Consider the following 17,911-nt stretch of genomic DNA (forward strand, 5'->3'; position numbering starts at 1 on the left):
AGGTTATTTCACGGAGGGCAGGAGTTTCCTGCGCCAAAGGTTTGGTTGCTGAGAGGAGAGGGATGGAAGAAGCTCACAGCGGTGGATTCTCCCTCCTCCTTTGTCATTATTGTCACCAGGGAAAGTAGAGCAGATCCCGTGGAGCTGGTGTCTGCTGGGGACTTACATTTCTAACCACGCTCGAGCCTGACGCTCTTCCCTCAGGCTCTGCAGCTGAAACTGCAAGATTTTTAGCAAATCGAGTCTTTGTGGTTTGGTTTCTCCATCTCTCCAACAGGAATTTTTTTTGTCTCGCAGGGATGTTGAAATCTGGTGAAGATTTGTAAGGGAATAGAATTAGTGGAATTGGGAAGCGGAGGAGATTGGGAACCGGAGTGTCTGCCTCGCTGTTAGCTGAGAGATGGCATCCCGTTCCCTGTCAGCCTGTTGTCACGCGTTAAGTGTGACATGGGAATAAAACACCCAGGAATCTGGTCTTTTCTCTCTGGGAGAAGGTGAAATGGAATCGCTGTGTAGGGCTCAGCCTGGCTCAACTGTTGTTGCACTGAAGGAAGTCACAGCCCCTCTGCTTAGGAGAGGTTTTCTTTGGCTGCAAATTATACAGATAATCTCATGGATTTTTTTTTTTGAATGCGGGAGCACTCAGGTTTGGCAAAACCAAAGTTTCAGAATTGCATCATAAATCATGGAATCGTAGAATGGTTTGGGTTGGAAGGGACCTTAAAGACCATCTTGTTCCACCCCCCTGCCTGGGACAGGGACACCTCCCACCAGACCAGGTTGCTCAAAGCCCCGTCCAACCTGGCCTTGAACACCTCCAGGGATGGGGCAAAGATATGCGAAGATACATCTAAAATAAACAAATCTGAAGAAAAAGTGTTCTTTTTAATGATACTGTAGGGAACGTGGAAGTACAGTGACAATTTTAGGACGCTTTGGATCAAAGCAAACTATAAAGAACAGAGACACGTTGAATCCACATCATCCAACCTGTTTTCAGTTCTATGACAAAAAATGAGTTTTGTTTTCTTAATACACGCTTTTGATTTTAAAACATGTCTTAAGAGTAGAGAACTAAAGCCTTTTTGGGTTCCATTAACCGTCTTCTTTATTTTTCCTGTGAAGTTAAAAGCTACTTCGATCGCTGTACGATCTACAAGGGATACTTACGCCAGACAGCGCACAACAGCTATTTGAGCAAATAGCAGCACGTCAGATTTCAGCTTGTTTTAAAAAGGCAGCTCTATTTCAAATACGCCCGGTTGCGTGAGCCCGGCGCGTTCCAAACAACCTTTCCTCGCCAGCAGGAATAGTTAAGATTTCCCAGCAGCGTCCCGCGAAGGGGTCGTTAGCTGCTGTAGAAGGCTGGGGTGTTTTAAGTTAAATCTGGAACTGCGAGGGTCGATGGTCCCCACGGGGCCGCAGGGTAATGTGGGTTGACAGAATCACCGCTTTCTGGGTTGGTAGCCTCCGGGAAGAAAGGAGATGCCAAGTCCCAAGGTGCAAACTCTTTTTGTTGTGCGTGTTTTCCTGCTGTTTCTGGTGCTCGTTCTAAGGATAGGAAAAAGCAAGATGCAGAAATAGCTGGCTTCGTCGTCGCTGCGTTCTGAGTGCATTTAGATGAACTTGCTGTCTTCCCCACCTCGAGTGCTGTGTCCAGTTTTTGGCCCCTCGCCACAAAAAAGACATTGAGGTGCTGAAGCGTGTCCAGGGAAGGGCAGCGAAGCTGGTGAGGGGTCTGGAGAACAAGTCTTGTGAGGAGCGGCTGAGGGAGCTGGGGCTGTTCAGCCTGGAGAAAAGGAGGCTGAGGGGAGACCTTCTTCTCGCTCTCTACAACTCCCTGAAAGGAGGGTGTAGCCGGGGGGAGTCGGTCTCTTCTCCCAAGTCACAGGCAATAGGACAAGAGGAAATGGCCTCAAGTTGCACCAGGGGAGGTTCAGGTTGGATATTAGGAAAAATGTTTACACTGCAAGGGTTATTAAGCCTTGGAATGGGCTGCCCAGGGAAGTGGTTGAGGCACCATCCCTGGAGGCATTCAGAAGACAGGTTGACGTGGTGCTTAGTCACATGGTTGAGTGATTTATTTATTTTTTAAATCAGTGTTATGTTGATGGTTGGGCTAGATCATCTCAAAAGTCCCTTCCAACCTAGACAATTCCATGATTCTAATGTTTTTTTTTCCCTTTCTTGTTTTTTTTTTTACATGGTTCAGTGACCTTCAGAGGCTTGGGGAACTGCAGTCAGAGCTGGCAGGGATGGCGGATTTCACTGCAACGTACCTTCAGTGTCAGCTGCTCCTCATCAAGGTTTGGATTCATCGGGGTTTTTTGGGCTGTTCTTCACAAATGCCCCCGGTCCGTCTTAGTCGTGCACTTTGATGTTTTAATGTTTGTGCTGAAAACTGACGTGTGAGGAAAGCGCAGGTTCCGTGGATTTCTGATATTCCTGCTTCCCTTCTGTGGCAAAGAGAGGTGGGGGTTGGTCTCTTCTCCCAAGTCACAGGCGATAGGACAAGAGGGAATGGCCTCAAGTTGCCCCAGGGGAGGTTCAGATTGGATATTAGGAAAAATTTGTACATGGAAAGGGTTATTAATCATTGGAATGGGCTGCCCAGGGAAGTGGTTGAGGCACCATCCCTGGAGGGATTCAAAAGACGGGTTGACGTGGTGCTTAGTGACATGGTTTAGTGATGGGTTTTATCAGAGTTAGGTTGATGGTTGGACTAGATGATCTTAAAGGTCCCTTCCAACCTAGACAATTCTATGATTCTAAATAATTCATGCCGTGGCTTAGCCAGTGAGTACTCCGGTGCAGATCTCTGCCGTTACACCTAGGGTTTATGTTGGTTCATGTGCTTTTTTGCCAATGCAGAGTTTTTCTGACAAAAACCACAATGGAGGCAACTACTTCGTAGCCTTTCATGTTACGAGAGTAACTTTTCTTTGTTAGTGGCCTCTGGAATGCTTTTTGCTAAACTGCTGCTGTAAGTGGAATTTTTACAGACGATATTTTGTAGACAGGTTTTTGGGCACCGATGCCAAAGGAATTCTTTAGACTCGATGGAGCAAAATATCAGTCGTGCTTTGACACCCGGGCAGCAACCCTTTTCAAAGGCAGCTTCTTGTTGTAAACAGCATCTAATTTTTTTTTGCTTCGCTTTTCAAGCTATCGACTGGTATTTAAGTTAGTCTCCTGGTATTCTTTAGGTGTTTGAATGTAATTTACACATATGGCAAGCAAGAACTAAAGCAAGCAACAAACAGGTTTCCCCAAAAGGGACTCAATAAAAGCTTTGTTATGTAAGACCAAGAAGAAATTTCGGTTTCTTTGCTAATTGCGTAGCTGCCGGTTGGCGTATCTCGATGCAGCCTTCAAATCTTTGGATCTCCCCAGCAAAGGGAAATCTCCCCGGCAAAGGGAAATTATGTCAGTCTTATCTCCACGTATCTCTACCTCTGTGTGGTGGCGGAAAGAGATCAGGCCCTGATTACAGCATAATCCCACTTCCAAGAAGGAAAGTTGTAAACAAAAGAAAACCCCAAAAGGTCACCTCAGGAGTAAGAGAACTTGTCAGTTTACAAAATCTCACATAGTTTTTCCTTTAGACTTTGTTACGCAGAATGCAAAGCGCTCAGAGATAAATATTCTTTTTACAACAAGGCATGTTTCACTGTCTGAAGAGACCTAGGCTATTCTATTTTTAACATTGAATCTTTACTTGGAAGACAATCTAATGAAATTTAAGCATTTATATAATGTGATTTTAAGTTAACCATTATTTAAATAATTGCTGATCAAGCACACGTATTTTCAAAGAACAAAAAAAATCCCACTAAAGAGGGTGGTGAGGCACTAGCCCAGGTTGCCCAGAGAAGCTGTGGCTGCCCCATCCCTGGAGGTGTTCAAGACCAGGCTGGATGGAGCTTTGAGCAACCTGGTCTGGTGGGAGGTGTCCCTGCCCATGGCAGGGGGGTTGGAACTCGATGGTCTTTAGGGTCCCTTCCAACTCTAACCATTCTATGATTCTATGAATTATATCTATCACCCAAAGGAGGTCTTTTTGATGAGCAGTGTTACAGTTTGGTACATTCCTAGCCAGATCTGAGACTTTTTCAAAAGCAAAACATGCTATCCAGGCAAAGGACTGGCCTTTGGAGGTGGCTTTGTGGCCCTTCTCCAGGGTTTGGCTGGAGGAACCGGTGTGTGTTTGCTGCTAGAACAGTGGTTTGGGTGTCTGGCAGAGGAGCGCTGTGTTGGGAAGAAGAGGATAAACGCTACACCAGCCACGCCTGGCTCGGGCTGTGGAACACAGACAGTACATCTGTGATGTAGAGGAGTCACTAATGTGGCTGCAATTCAGAGTAACTCATCAGAATTTCGAATTGTATGATATTATATGGCAGAGAGAACCCAAATGTCACAGCAGCCCTTTGATTTCTTTCCAATTGCAGATTTTTTTCCAATTGCTTCTTTCCTCAAGAGAAAAAAGCTGTTGGGGGGACAAAAGTATCTTCATTTCCCAGCCTCTTGAGGCTCAGAAGGTTCCAGACCTTTAAAGGCTTTACATACGCTGTGATTTTAGCTGGGATACAGGTGCCAGCCTGGGGGAAGGGTATAGCCTGTATGTTCTTGCACTTTGGCTACAGTCACCTTTTGTGTGTAGCTGTATCTAAGGACAGGCAGCTTCAAAAAGGAGGCAGTGACAGAAATAACCTAGTCAAGCTTTCTTAATTTTTTAACACACATCAAAAAGCCAGCATGGGTTTATGAAAGGGAGGTCCTGCTTAACCAACTTGATCTCTTTCTATGACCGTGTGACCCGCCTTCTCAATGCGGGGAAGGCTGTTGACATTGTCTACCTGGACTTTGGTAAGGCCTTTGACACCGTCCCCCACAGCGTTCTCCTGGAGAAGCTGGCGTATCATGGCATAGACGAGTGTACTCTTCACTGGGTACAAAACTGGCTGGATGGCTGTGCCCAGAGAGTTGTGATTAATGGGGTGAAATCCAGTTGGTGGCCGGTCACCAGTGGTGTCCCTCAGGGCTCCGTTTTGGGGCCAGTCTCATTTAATATCTTTATTGATGATCTAGATAAGGGGATTGAGTGCACCCTCAGTAAGTTTGCAGACAACACCAAACTGGGTGGGAGTGTTGATCTGCTTGAGGGTCGGCAGGCTCTACAGAGGGACCTGGACAGGTTGGATCGATGGGCCAAGGCCAATGGGATGAGGTTTAATAAGGCCAAGTGCCGGGTCCTGCATTTCAGTCACAACAACCCCAGGCAACGCTACAGGCTTGGGGAAGAATGGCTGGAAAGCTGCCCAGCAGAAAAGGACCTGGGGGTGTTGGTGGACAGCCGGCTTAACATGAGCCAGCAGTGTGCCCAGGTGGCCAAGAAGGCCAACGGCATCCTGGCCTGTATCAGGAATAGCGTGGCCAGCAGGAGTAGGGAAGTGATGGTGCCTCTGTACTCGGCACTGGTGAGGCCTCACCTCGAGTGCTGTGTTCAGTTCTGGGCCTCTCACTACAGGAAGGACATTGAGCTGCTGGAGCGTGTCCAGAGGAGAGCCACCAAGCTGGTGAGGGGTCTGGAGAACAAGTCTCATGAGGAGAGGCTGAGGGAACTGGGCATGTTTAGTTTGGAGAAGAGGAGGCTGAGGGGAGACCTCACTGCCCTCTACAACTACCTGAAAGGAGGTTGTAGAGAGGTGGGTGTTGGCCTCTTCTCCCAAGGGAATAATGACAGGACCAGAGGAAATGGTCTGAAGTTGGGGCAGGGGAGGTTTAGATTAGATATTAGGAAGAATTCCTTTACTGAGAGAGTGGTCAGGCACTGGAACAGCCTGCCCAGGGAGGTGGTGGAGTCGCCATCCCTGGAGGTATTTAAGGAACGTGTAGACATGGCCCTTCAGGGCATGCTCTAGTGCCTGAGATTGTTGGTTTGTGTCTGTTTGATGGTGGGTGTGGAGTGTGGTTGTGGGTGTTTGTTTTGTGTGGTTTTTGGTTTTGGTTTTGGTTTTTTTTGGTTTTTTTTGTGGTTGGACTCGATGATCTCAAAGGTCCCTTCCAACCAAGAAGATTCTGTGATTCTGTGAAAAAGCAAATAGGGTGTGGTTGAGTGGTTTTTTTTAAATACGAATATTAGCGGCTGATTTTTACACTCAGTATTCTTAGCACCTCCGGGATCTTTGGTGGGATGGAGACTGTCATCAGGAAAGTTCAGAAATATGGCTGTGTAGGTGTGGTTTTGGGGACAGTTGTTATTGTTTCCTCTTTTTGCCTGCAATCTGGGCTTGCCCTGTCTTGGCCTCAGGGAGGTGATAACTCGGTGGGCTGTCGTTTTTCTAGTCAGTGACTGCATTCTGCATGAAGTTCTCCTTAAAAAGTACAAAGAGCTCAGCCAGTCTCCAATTCATAGTTTTGTTAATATTATTCTCAACTTGTTTTATATTTCATAGTTGTATAGATATCTCTGTGCATTTATAGAATAATACATATTTTGGAGGGCTTGGTTCCCCGTGTTGTATTTAAAAGCCCTGAAGACACCGTGTTTAGACTGAACTGGTTATTTATCATCGTGTCATGGCTTTCTCCTGTAGGCCTTGCAGGAGAAGCTGTGGAACGTGGCAGCTCCTCTGTACCTGAAACAGAACGCGTTGGCATCTGCTGCAGCAAAACAGGTGAGGTGGAAGCAGCTGGGTCTGCCTGGAGGGAGTTCCTTGGATACGAGCCCTTCCTTGGCCATGCAACAATAACTTCCCACTGCTGGAGTCTGTCCGAGTAAATCTTAGTTCTCCAAAGTGAAGTAATTTCTCTCATTTTCAAAAGATGAGAGCTGAGTGATGGAGGTTCATGGCAACTCTTCCAGGAGAGTAAGAAGGGAGATCTAGAAAACTCTGGGTTGCTTGGCTTCACTTCACTCGTGGGGAACGTTATGGAGCAGTTCCTTTTAAAGGCCGTTTCTAAACAAGTGAAGGTCAACAAGGTGGTGGGAACAGCCAAAATGCATTTCCCAAGGGCAGATTATGCCTAATCAACATCATCGCAGTCCTTAGCACAAGAAGGACATGGACCTGTTGGAATGGGTCCAGAGGAGGCCACGAAGATGCTCCGAGGGCTGGAGCTCCTCTGCTGTGAGGACAGGCTGAGAGAGTTGGGGGGTGTTCAGCCTGGAGAAGAGAAGGCTCCGGGGAGACCTCAAAGCCTCTTCCAGTCCCTAAAGGGGGCTACAGGAGAGATGGGGAGGGACTCCTTATGAGAGAGTAGAGCCATAGGATGAGGGGTGACTGTTTTGAATTGAAAGAGGGGAGATTTAGATTGGATCTCAGGAAGAAATTCTTTGCTGTGAGGGTGGTGAGACACTGGAGCAGGTTGCCCAGAGAAGCTGTGGCTGCCCCATCCCTCAAGGTGTTCAAGGCCAGGTTGGATGGGGCTTTGAGCAACCTGGTCTGGTGGGAGGTGTCCCTGCCCTTGGCAGGGGGGTTGGAACTTCATTATCTTTAAGGTCCAATCCAGCCTGAACCACTCTATGATTCTATGATTGCTCTTTATGAAGAGGGGCCTGGTTCTGTGAACAAGGGGAGGGCAGTGGATGTTGCATCTTTGACTTTAGCAAAACCTTTGATGCTGTCTCCCATTGTTTCCTTTTCACCAAACTGGCAGGATTCTTTCTGAATATGTGGGTGATAAGGCTCCTCCCGATTGAGGAGCCAGTTGATATGCTGGAGGGCACGGCTGCTCTTTGGCTGGTCTGGGCAGGCTGGGGATTTGGGATAACAGGAACCTTGTGATGTTCCACATGGGGATCCTGGTGGACAACACACTGAGCATGAGGCAGTAAAGAAGGTCAACCACATCCTGGGCTTCCTTAGCAAGAGCGTAGCCAGCAGGTCTGGGGCAGTGATCCTTGCCCTCCGTTCAGCTCTGGGGAGGTCACATCTGGAGGGTTGTGTTGTGTTTTGGGCTCCCTGATAGAAGGAAGACACTGACAATAGCACTGACAACAGCCTTCCAATATCTGAAGGGAGCCTACAGGAGAGCCGGAGAGGGACTCTTTGTCAGGAAGTGTAGTGACAGGACAAGGGGTAACGGTTTTAAACTGGAAGAGGGGAGATTCAGATTAGATATTAGGAGGAAATTCTTTCCTATGAGGGTGGTGAAGCACTGGAACAGGTTGCCCAGGGAAGTTGTGGCTGCCCCATCCCTGGAAGTGTTTAAGGCCAGGCTGGATGGGGCTTTGAGCAACCTGGTCTAGTGGAGGTGTCCCTGCCCATGGCAGGGGGGTTGGAACTGGATGATCTTTAAGGTCCCTTCCAACTCTAACCATTCTATGATTCTATGAAACTGGGGCAAGGTCAGCAAAGGGCCACCAAGGTGGTCAGGGGCTGGAGCATGTTCCCTGCAAGGAGAGGCTGAGGGAACTGGGCTTGTCCAGCCTGGAGAAGAGAAGTCTTCAGGGTGGATTTCTTGCTGTCTGCCACTGCCTCGTCGTAGGATATAGATGAGATAGAGCCGGACTGCTGTGAACAACAGTCAATGGACACAAATTGGAAGATGAGAAATTCTGATTAGATATAAAGGGGGGGGAAATTTACCATAAGGATGGTTAAATACTCTAACAGGTTGTCCAGAGAGGTGGGGGGAATCTCTTTCCTTGGAAGTGTTCACAATTTGATGTGGCCCTGAGTAACTGGGTCTAATTAGACCTGCTTGTGAGCAGGGGACCAGGCTAGATGACCTCCAGAGGTCCTACCCTGAGTTATTCGGATTCTGTGATGTGTAAGTGATCTGATCCTGGAAAAACTGAAGCGAAGCCCTAAGAAAAAGTAAAGAGGAAAGCAAGCTATTAAATAATCCAGAAATTAATCTAGAGTAAAAGCAAGATTGTGGATCTGCTGGGGAACTATGCTGACGTTTTGAGTCTTCAGTTAATTAAGGTGTAATAAGAGGCAGGTGCCGCTGTGCATCAAAACCTTCTGTGCTGTTGACAGCTGTCCCCAGGGATGAGTAGAAACAAAAACCTATCAGCTTGTTTAAACCTTCTCTAATTGAACTGTCTGTCTTGGGTGCCCTTCTCAGTAGCACGTGAACCCCCCAGGAAGTTTTATCTGTTGTGATTGTGAATGTAGATCGCTTCCCGTCAACGCAAGGGGGAGAGAACATTTCCTGTTAACTAACTTGCAAGGTTTTGGCTTCTCTACAGTCGTACTGAACTCAACTCTATTAAATTTGAGCAATTCTCTTGTCTACTGAAGCCCATCTATTCGACAGATAAAGTACGATGAGTAAAACCTGTGCAATGTCCTGTCTAAGCATTTTACGCTGTATCTAAAATAACCCAGAATTGTGTTTATTTTGTGATAGTTCCCATATTAGCTTCAAATATGGAGGACTCAGGAGGTGATTGTCCCCCTGTATGGGGCACTGGTGAGGCCCCACCTCGAGTGCTGTGTCCAGTTTTGGGCCCCTTACCACAAAAAAGGCATTGAGGGGCTGGAGCGTGTCCAGGGAAGGGCAATGGAGCTGGTGAGGGGTCTGGAGAATAAGTCTTACGAGGAGAGGCTGAGGGAGCTCCTGTGCAACCGGCTGTAGGTGGACCTGCTTTGGCAGGGGTGTTGGAGTAGATGATCTCCAGAGGTTCCTTCCAACCCCTTATCATTCTGTGAGCTGGGGTTGTTCAGCCTGGAGAAAAGGAGGCTGAGGGGAGACCTTATTGCTCCCTACAACTACCTGAAAGGAGGGTGTAGAGAGGCAGGGGTCCGTCTCTTCTCCCAAGTCACAGGCGATGGGACAAGAGGAAATGGCCTCAAGTTGTGCCAGGGGAGGTTCAGGTTGGATATTAGGAAAAATATTTACACTGCAAAGGTTCTTAAGCCTTGGAATGGGCTGCCCAGGGAAGTGGTTGAGGCACCATCCCTGGAGGGATTCAAAAGACGGGTTGACATGGTGCTTAGTGACATGGTTTAGTGATGGGTTTTTATCAGAGTTAGGTTGATGGTTGGACTAGATGATCTTAAAGGTCCCTTCCAACCTAGACGATTCTATGATTCGATGAAAAATAGACCTGAGCAGGACCACTGAGCTTGCTCTGTCGTGCTGCTTACGTTTTGTATTCCAGAGTAGCCAGCGGGAGTCGGTGAGTTCTCTACCCCTAGAAATTTAAAATGCAATGTCAAAAGATAGACTGCAAATGGAGGGAGTGCTTGATTTCAGGCCAAGTTTCGTCAATTGTTTCTTTAATACCGCCAAGATAACCTTTTAGTATTAGGTGCCACTTCACGCCGTGAAGAATTTCACCCGAAGAATGAGACTCGCGGATTAACGTGTCCTCGGTATGAGGAAAGACGCCAGGATCTTCAGATTGAGTTTAGCAGAGTCTGATGGCTTTTTTTTTACCCCCGTGGTGTCCGTCTGACAGATCTTGGAGGAAACATATAAGATGGAGTTCATGTACAGCGGCGTGGAAAGCAAACAAGTGGTCATTATTCACCACATGAGACTGCAGGCGAAGGCGTTACAGCTCATCGTGACTGCCCGGACCACGAGAGGGTAAGGGTGACCTGGTGAAAGGACCTTCGTAGGGTTAACTCTAAGCTTAGTTTCTTCAAGCTTTCTTTAAAAAAAAAAAAAAAAAACCAGCAAGGAAAAATTAGACTCATAAAACATCCCAGAGTAATAACTATTTGCTAAACTACCTCAGCCTGAAGAGCCTTCTTTTGCCTTTGGTGTAGCTGTCGAGTGGCACGATACTCAATTAGATGACAAAATTATTAGGAAGACGTATTTAGGGGGTTGAGTTTTCTCAGCTATGAACATGTAAATAGGTTAAAACCACCACAGAGCGTGTCTTAGAATTGATATCTGGGACCTAATTAAATGAGGAAAAGTCATGAAGCAAACCCAATTAGCGCATTGATACATTCAGTATCATTTGGTGAGTTTTTAGTGTCAGAAAAGAATTGCCTTTTTGACTGATCCGCAACTAACGTTTGCGTGACTCGGCCTTTCTGGCCTCAGAATTGTAAGATCATGTTTTTAGGAGCTTGAAGTGGATTTCAAAACACCTAAATGCTTATAGCCATAGAACCAGTTTTCTTTGTTTAACGCTAAAACAAGGAATGTTTTCTTCATTCCAGAGTGGAACCCCTGTTTGGGATGTGTGAAAAATTCCTACAAGAAGTGGATTCCTTTCAGAGGTGAGAAACTCCGTTGCTTCTTTGCTTCGTTAGAAAGTCCAGATGACCATTAAAGGTCCCTTCCATCCCAAACTGTTCTATGATTCTATGGAAATCTCTCCACTGTTGTCATCGGGGAATATTCCATTTGTTCTTCACCTCTTCGCATCTCCCTTCCCCTGCTGCTGTCCTGCATCAGGGCCTGCTCTCGTGAGATGATTTGCTTTGTCTCTTTTCCTGGTGAGGGGTCTGGAGCACAAGTCATACGAGGAGAGGCTGAGGGAACTGGGCATGTTCAGTTTGGAGAAGAGGAGGCTGAGGGGGGACCTCATTGCCCTCTACAACTACCTGAAAGGAGGTTGTAGAGAGGCGGGTGTTGGCCTCTTCTCCCAAGGGAATAACGACAGGACCAGAGGAAATGGTCTCAAGGAAACTAAGGTCTCAAGGAAACAAGGTCTCAAGGAAACTAAGGAAGTGTGGGCTGGATGAGGGGACAGTGAGGTGGATTGAGAACTGGCTATGTGACAGGACCCAAAGGGTAATGGTTAATGGAACAGGTTCAAGCTGGAGGCCTGTAACCAGTGGTGTCCCCCAGGGGTCAATACTTGGTCCAGTCCTGTTCAACATATTCATCAGTGACCTGGACGAGGGGACAGAGTGTATCCTCAGCAAGTTTGCTGATGATACCAAACTGGGAGGGGTGGCTGACACCCCGGAGGGCCGTGCTGCCATCCAGAGAGACCTGGACAGGCTGGAGAGCTGGGCAAGGAAGAACCTCATGAGGATCAACAGGGAAAAGTGTAGGGTCCTGCACCTGGGCAAGAAGAATGTTAGGCACCAATATAGGTTAGGCGTGGACCTGCCAGAGCCAAGCTCCGAAGAGAAAGATCTGGGAGTCCTGGTAGACAGCAAAATGACAATGAGCAAGCAGTGTGCTCTTGTGGCCAGGAAGGCCAATGGAATCCTGGGCTGCATAGGGAAGAGTGTGGCTAGTAGGTCGAGGGAAGTCATTCTCCCCCTCTACTCGGCACTGGTGAGGCCACAACTGGAGTATTGCATCCAGTTCTGGGCTCCCCAGTTCAAGAGGGATAGGGAACTACTGGAAAGAGTCCAGCGAAGGGCAACAAAGATGATTAAGGGATTGGAGCATCTCCCTTATGAGGAAAGGCTGAGAGAGCTGGGACTCTTTAGCCTGGAGAAGAGAAGGCTGAGGGGAGACCTTATTAACGCCTATAAGTATCTGAAGGGTGGGTTGAAGGAGGAGGGAGCCAGACTCTTTTCAGTGGTTCCCAGTGACAGGACAAGGGGCAACGGGCACAAGTTGGAACATAGGAGGTTCCACTCGAATATGAGGAAGAATTTCTTTCCGGTGAGGGTGACAGAGCCCTGGAACAGGCTGCCCAGGGAGGTTGTGGAGTCCCCTTCTTTGGAGATTTTCAAGACCCGCCTGGATGCAGTCCTGAGTAGCATTCTCTAAGCAATCCTGCTTCGGCAGGGGAGTTGGACTAGATGATCTATATGGTCCCTTCCAACTCTAAAAAAATTCAGTGAAATTCAGTGAAATTCAAGTTGGGGCAGGGGAGGTTTAGATTAGATATTAGGAAGAATTCCTTTACTGAGAGAGTGGTCAGGCACTGGAACAGCCTGCCCAGGGAGGTGGTGGAGTCGCCATCCCTGGAGGTATTTAAGAAACGTGTAGACATGGCCCTTCAGGGCATGCTCTAGTGCCCGGGATTGTTGGTTTGTGTGTGTTTGCGGGTGGTGTGGAGTGTGGTTGTGGGTGTGTTGTGGGAGGGTGTTTGTTTTGGTGGGGTTTTTTTGGGGTTTTTTTGTGGTTGGACTCGATGATCTCAAAGGTCCCTTCCAACCATGAAGATTGTGCGATTCCTTGCACTGAGTCTCAGGATCGGAAAGAACTAAACTCCCTTCTAAATGTAGGATCAATGGAAGAGCTTTCCCGAGAGTTTAACAAAGAAGGAATTTCTTTTCCTTATCCCAAATTTCTAGGTTTTAAATGAGAGAGCGAGTGAACTGTCTACATGCTCGAGGTGGTAGTTCTCTTGCCTGGGTGTTGATGTTTGCTTTGTAGACCACTGCTTAGGAAGTACTTGCCCAGCTCTCACTGGAGAGCTGCTTCTTTCAATTTATCCAAATCTGGGTGTCTAAAATAGGTCAGATTAAGGATACCCAGGTTTTTTTTTTCCATCCACTCAGAAGGGAATTGGATGGCTTGCCCAGAGATATAGGTATTCAGAGTCATAGAACCATAGAATCATAGAATCGTCCAGGTTGGAAGAGTCCCTTGGGATCATCGAGTCCAACCATCTACCCTACACTACAAAGTTCTCCCCTATATCATATCCCCCAACACCACATCTAAACGGCTCTTAAACACATCCAGGGATGGTGACTCAACCCCCTCCCTGGGCAGCCTGTTCCAGTGTCTGACCACTCTTTCTGTGAAAAATTCTTTCCTAATGTTCAGTCTAAACCTACCCTGTTGGAGCTTGAAGCCATTCCCTCTCGTTCTGTCATTGTCATTATTGGAGACCTTATTGCTCCCTATAACTCCCTGAAAGGAGGGTGTAGGGAGGCGGGGGTCCGTCTCTTCTCCCAAGTCACAGGCGACAGGACTAGAGGAAACGGCCTCAAGTTGCGCCAGGGGAGGTTCAGATTGGATATTAGGAAAAATTTTTTCACTGAAAGGGTTATCAGACATTGGAATGGGCTGCCCGGGGAGGTGGTTGAGGCACCATCCCTGGAAATGTTCAAAAGACAGGTTGACGTGGTGCTGGGAGAGATGGTTTAGCGATGGTGTTGCATTTTGTTGTTTTGTGGGTGTTTATTTTTGTCAGTTAGGTTGATGGTTGGACAAGATGATCTTGAAGGTCCCTTCCAACCTAGAAGATTCTGTGATTCTGTAATTACCTGTGAGAAGAGACCGGCACCAACCTCTCTGCAGTGTCCTTTCAAGTAGTTGTAGAGAGTCGGCTGAGCAGAATTCCCTCTCTAGTCTGATCAAGTACCCGTGTGTTTTTGTGGTCCATATGCTTGGCTGTTGTGGCTGGTTAAGTGACGAGGGAACCAAACCTACCCATTCCCTAGCGTTTATCTCGTTTGGTAGGTGGTGAATAAAACTGATCGTTTGCTTTGTGTCTTCTCCTCACACTGAGTCTCAGGAGCAGCAAAAACTCATCGCTGTTTTCAGGAATGTAACTCCTACAGGCAGTGAGGAATTCCACAAAGGTGGTAGTTCTTATTCTTTATGCAGGAGTGAAATGACAGAACGAGAGGGAATGGCTTCAAGCTCCAACAGGGTAGGTTTAGACTGAACGTTAGGAAAGAATTTTTCACAGAAAGAGTGGTCAGACACTGGAACAGGCTGCCCAGGGAGGTGGTTGAGTCACCATCCCTGGATGTGTTTAAGAGCCGTTTAGATGTGGTGTCGGGGGATATGGTATAGGGGAGAACTTTGTAGAGTAGGGTAGATGGTTGGACTCGATGATCCCAAGGGTCTCTTCCAACCTGGACGATTCTATGATTCTATGAAATCGGGTTGTCAAATGCTCCTCTTGTGAGAGGCTGCTGTCTCAAACTATAGAAGGGATTCAATTCTCTGTTCTTGACCTCTAGAACTAGTTTGGATTTTTTTCCTACTGATTGTAGTTTACTATTTAAATGTCACTCTTCAGGTGTGATAAGTAATACTCTCATAAATATCGGTAGAAAAAAAAACATTGATGGGCACCTCAGCATTTCCAGCTCCTTTTTTTGTGGATCTACGTTCCTTTGCCCGGTAGGCTCTGTATTGATGAAGGACATAAGAAGTGAGAGCTAAGTATGCTTGATGTTGTCAGTTTGAGCACAAGGTATGGTCCCAACATAACTAGCCAAAATAATCTTTATCTTACCTATGAGACACATCAGAAGAGGAATCTACATATTTAGTCATAATGACAGAATTAGATATAAGGACGTAGCTTGGCTGAAAATAATGATACTGTTGAAAAAAGTATTTGATTTTTAATTTATTCCTAACACAGGTGTTTCATCTCTGAGCTCCCACATATGCAAGGCAGTTTCGTAGATAAATTGCTGGACTTAATGCCCAGACTGGTGACATCCAAGCCTTCGGAAGTGGTCAAGATTCTTCAAACAACGCTGCGACAAAGTACCTTCCTCCACCTTCCCCTTCCAGAGCAGGTCAGTTCAACGCAGAGAACTAAGATGCAATATCCTCACAAACTGTCTCAGCATCTGACTAGTTTCTAATACACCATGAAGCTTTTAGGATTCAGGTTTTTGATCAGTCCCAAGTGTTATTTCTTCTAAGGCTTTCCTCTTCTCTCGAGTCCTCCGCACAGGAAGGACATGGACCTGTTGGAACAGGTCTGGAGGAGGCCACAAAAATGATCTGAGGGCTGGAGCACCTCTGCTGTGAGGACAGGCTGGGAGAGTTGGGGTTGTTCAGCCTGGAGAAGAGAAGGCTCCGGGGAGACCTCACAGCAGCCTTCCAGTCCCTAAAGGGGCTACAGGAGAGATGGGGAGGGACTCTTGATCAGGGAGTGGAGCCATAGGAGGAGGGAGAACAGTTTTAACTGAAAGAGGGAAGATGTAGATTAGATCTCAGGAAGAAATTCTTTGCTGTGAGGGTGGTGAGACAGTGGCCCAGGTTGCCCAGAGAAGCTGTGGCTGCCCCATCCCTGGAGGGGTTCAAGGCCAGGCTGGATGGGGCTTTGAGCAACCTGGTCTGGTGGGAGGTGTCCCTGCCCATGGCAGGGGGTTCGAACTCAATGATCTTTAAGGTCCCTTCAAACTCAAGCCATTCTGTGAGGCTTGCCTAGCATCCTCGGGACTATTGCTAAAAATACAGAAAACTTAATAATTCCTGGCAATATAGAATCACGGAATCATAGAATGGTTAGAATATCTGAAAGATTAGAAAGTATCTGAAGGAATCCAAAGTTCATGCACAATTTCTCCATTAATTGTGTAATTATAATTGTAATTATAATAATAATTACACAATTATGATTGCGTAATTGTAATTATTGGGTTTTTTTCTTTCCTTCTCCTCCTCTCCCTGCCTTATTTTTGCCAACCGCTTTGCCCCTCGTAGCTCCACAGAGCTACTGCCAATATCATTGAACCCACCGGGGAATCTGATAACCCTCTGAGGTTCACCTCGGGGTTGGTGGTGGCTCTGGACGTTGACGCAACACTGGAACACGTGCAGGATCCCCAAGGAAGCGTTAAAGTTCAGGTAAGCAGGGGTTTGACATAAATACAAACAAGATTGCATCTCACGGGGAGTTGGTTTAAGGATGTCAGTACTCCTGAATTGCAAATAATTGTACACTTCATTAGTCACAGCGTTGGGGATTTCTCCGTTACGACGACATGTTCTGAAACTGGCTTGAGTTGACTTACCTGCAGTTCCTGAGAGTTTGCTTTGAGCGCTCCGATGCCATTTTGTGCTTTCGCGTGCACTGGGCACGTTAAGGCCGAGAGCACAAATAAATACCAGTGAACTTCCAGCTTGCGTAGGGTGGGAGAAGGAGGAGCAAAAGAAGCTGCTCGGAACGGTACAGAAATGTGTAGTCTCTCGGCTCTTCGTATTTGCAACTAAACTTTCTTCCTGCAGCTGAATCACAAGTTTCAGACGCGGCTGAGGGGGGTAGCTGTGGTGTGATGCCAAGTAAAATACGCGAGTTCACTGCGCAACAAAGAAACGAAAACCTCTGTTTACGACGCAGAGGAAGAACCTGATGTCAGTGTACGGTTTCACCCCCCTCTGCTGTGGGTCTGAATGGCCAATGTGTGGCTGATAAATCTAGGGCAACTGGGCTCCCGGAATAAAGAATAAAGCATAAAGCACAGCTTTCTGTCTTCTGAATTCAAAGAGAAAACACGAAAATAATACACACTGTGCAAATCCCCAGTCCAGTTGTCATTTAGTGATTTCCTTCTGGTTTTTGTGTTTGTTTTTTTTGTTTTGTTTTGTTTTCCCCGCTATAGGTGTTGTATCCAGATGGACAAGCGCAGATAATCCATCCTAAACCAGCTGACTTTCGAAATCCTGGTCCTGGAAGGCACAGGCTGATAACGCAGGTTTACCTCTCGCACACAGCCTGGACAGGTAACGTTAATGGTACAAGCGTCTTGCTCGATCCCAGTCTCCTGGAAATAAGACGAATCCCCCAAAGTCTTGGGGGCTTTGAGGATCCTGGAGTCTACAGCTGGTGTTGATGCTACCCTTAACGTTGCTCAGATTCTCACAGCCTTTGAGCGGTGACATCTTCCTGTGGACAGGGCAGTGCTGCTCTATCGGTGACCAGAGGGGCTGCTGTCGTGGGAGGGAAGGGGCGTAGAATCATAGAATCGTTTGGGTTGGAAGGGACCTTTAAGATCATCGAGTCCAACCATTCATCTGCTGTGAGGACAGGCTGAGAGAGTTTGGGGTTGTTCAGCCTGGGGAAGAGAAGGCTCCGGGGAGACCTTAGAGCCCCTTGCAGTCCCTGAAGGGGCTACAGGAGAGATGGGGAAGGACTCTTGATCAGGGAGCGGAGCCATAGGATGAGGGAGAACAGTTTTAACCGAAAGAGGGGAGATTTAGATTAGATATTAGGAAGAAATTCTTTGCTGTGAGGGTGGTGAGACACTGGAACAGGTTGCCCAGAGAAGCTGTGGCTGCCCCATCCCTGGAGGGGTTCAAGGCCAGGCTGGATGGGGCTTTG

The 17,911-nt window shown here is 47.3% G+C and overlaps 1 protein-coding gene across 2 annotated transcripts in view; it reads left to right on the plus strand.

Annotated features, from left to right (window-relative positions):
- The window catches only part of INTS4 (integrator complex subunit 4), a 46,255-nt gene that overhangs the window by 26,816 nt on the left and 1,528 nt on the right, over positions 1–17,911 (plus strand). For both annotated transcript variants that reach the window (XM_074147766.1, XM_074147777.1), the window contains exons 16-22: positions 2,213–2,306; positions 6,600–6,680; positions 10,418–10,548; positions 11,136–11,195; positions 15,218–15,377; positions 16,294–16,437; positions 17,193–17,313. In XM_074147766.1, coding sequence (XP_074003867.1) covers positions 2,213–2,306; positions 6,600–6,680; positions 10,418–10,548; positions 11,136–11,195; positions 15,218–15,377; positions 16,294–16,437; positions 17,193–17,313 — 791 coding nt within the window. The remainder of the gene's footprint in view (positions 1–2,212; positions 2,307–6,599; positions 6,681–10,417; positions 10,549–11,135; positions 11,196–15,217; positions 15,378–16,293; positions 16,438–17,192; positions 17,314–17,911) is intronic.

This window comes from Numenius arquata, chromosome 1 (assembly GCF_964106895.1).
Source record: "Numenius arquata chromosome 1, bNumArq3.hap1.1, whole genome shotgun sequence".
NCBI lineage: Eukaryota > Metazoa > Chordata > Aves > Charadriiformes > Scolopacidae > Numenius > Numenius arquata.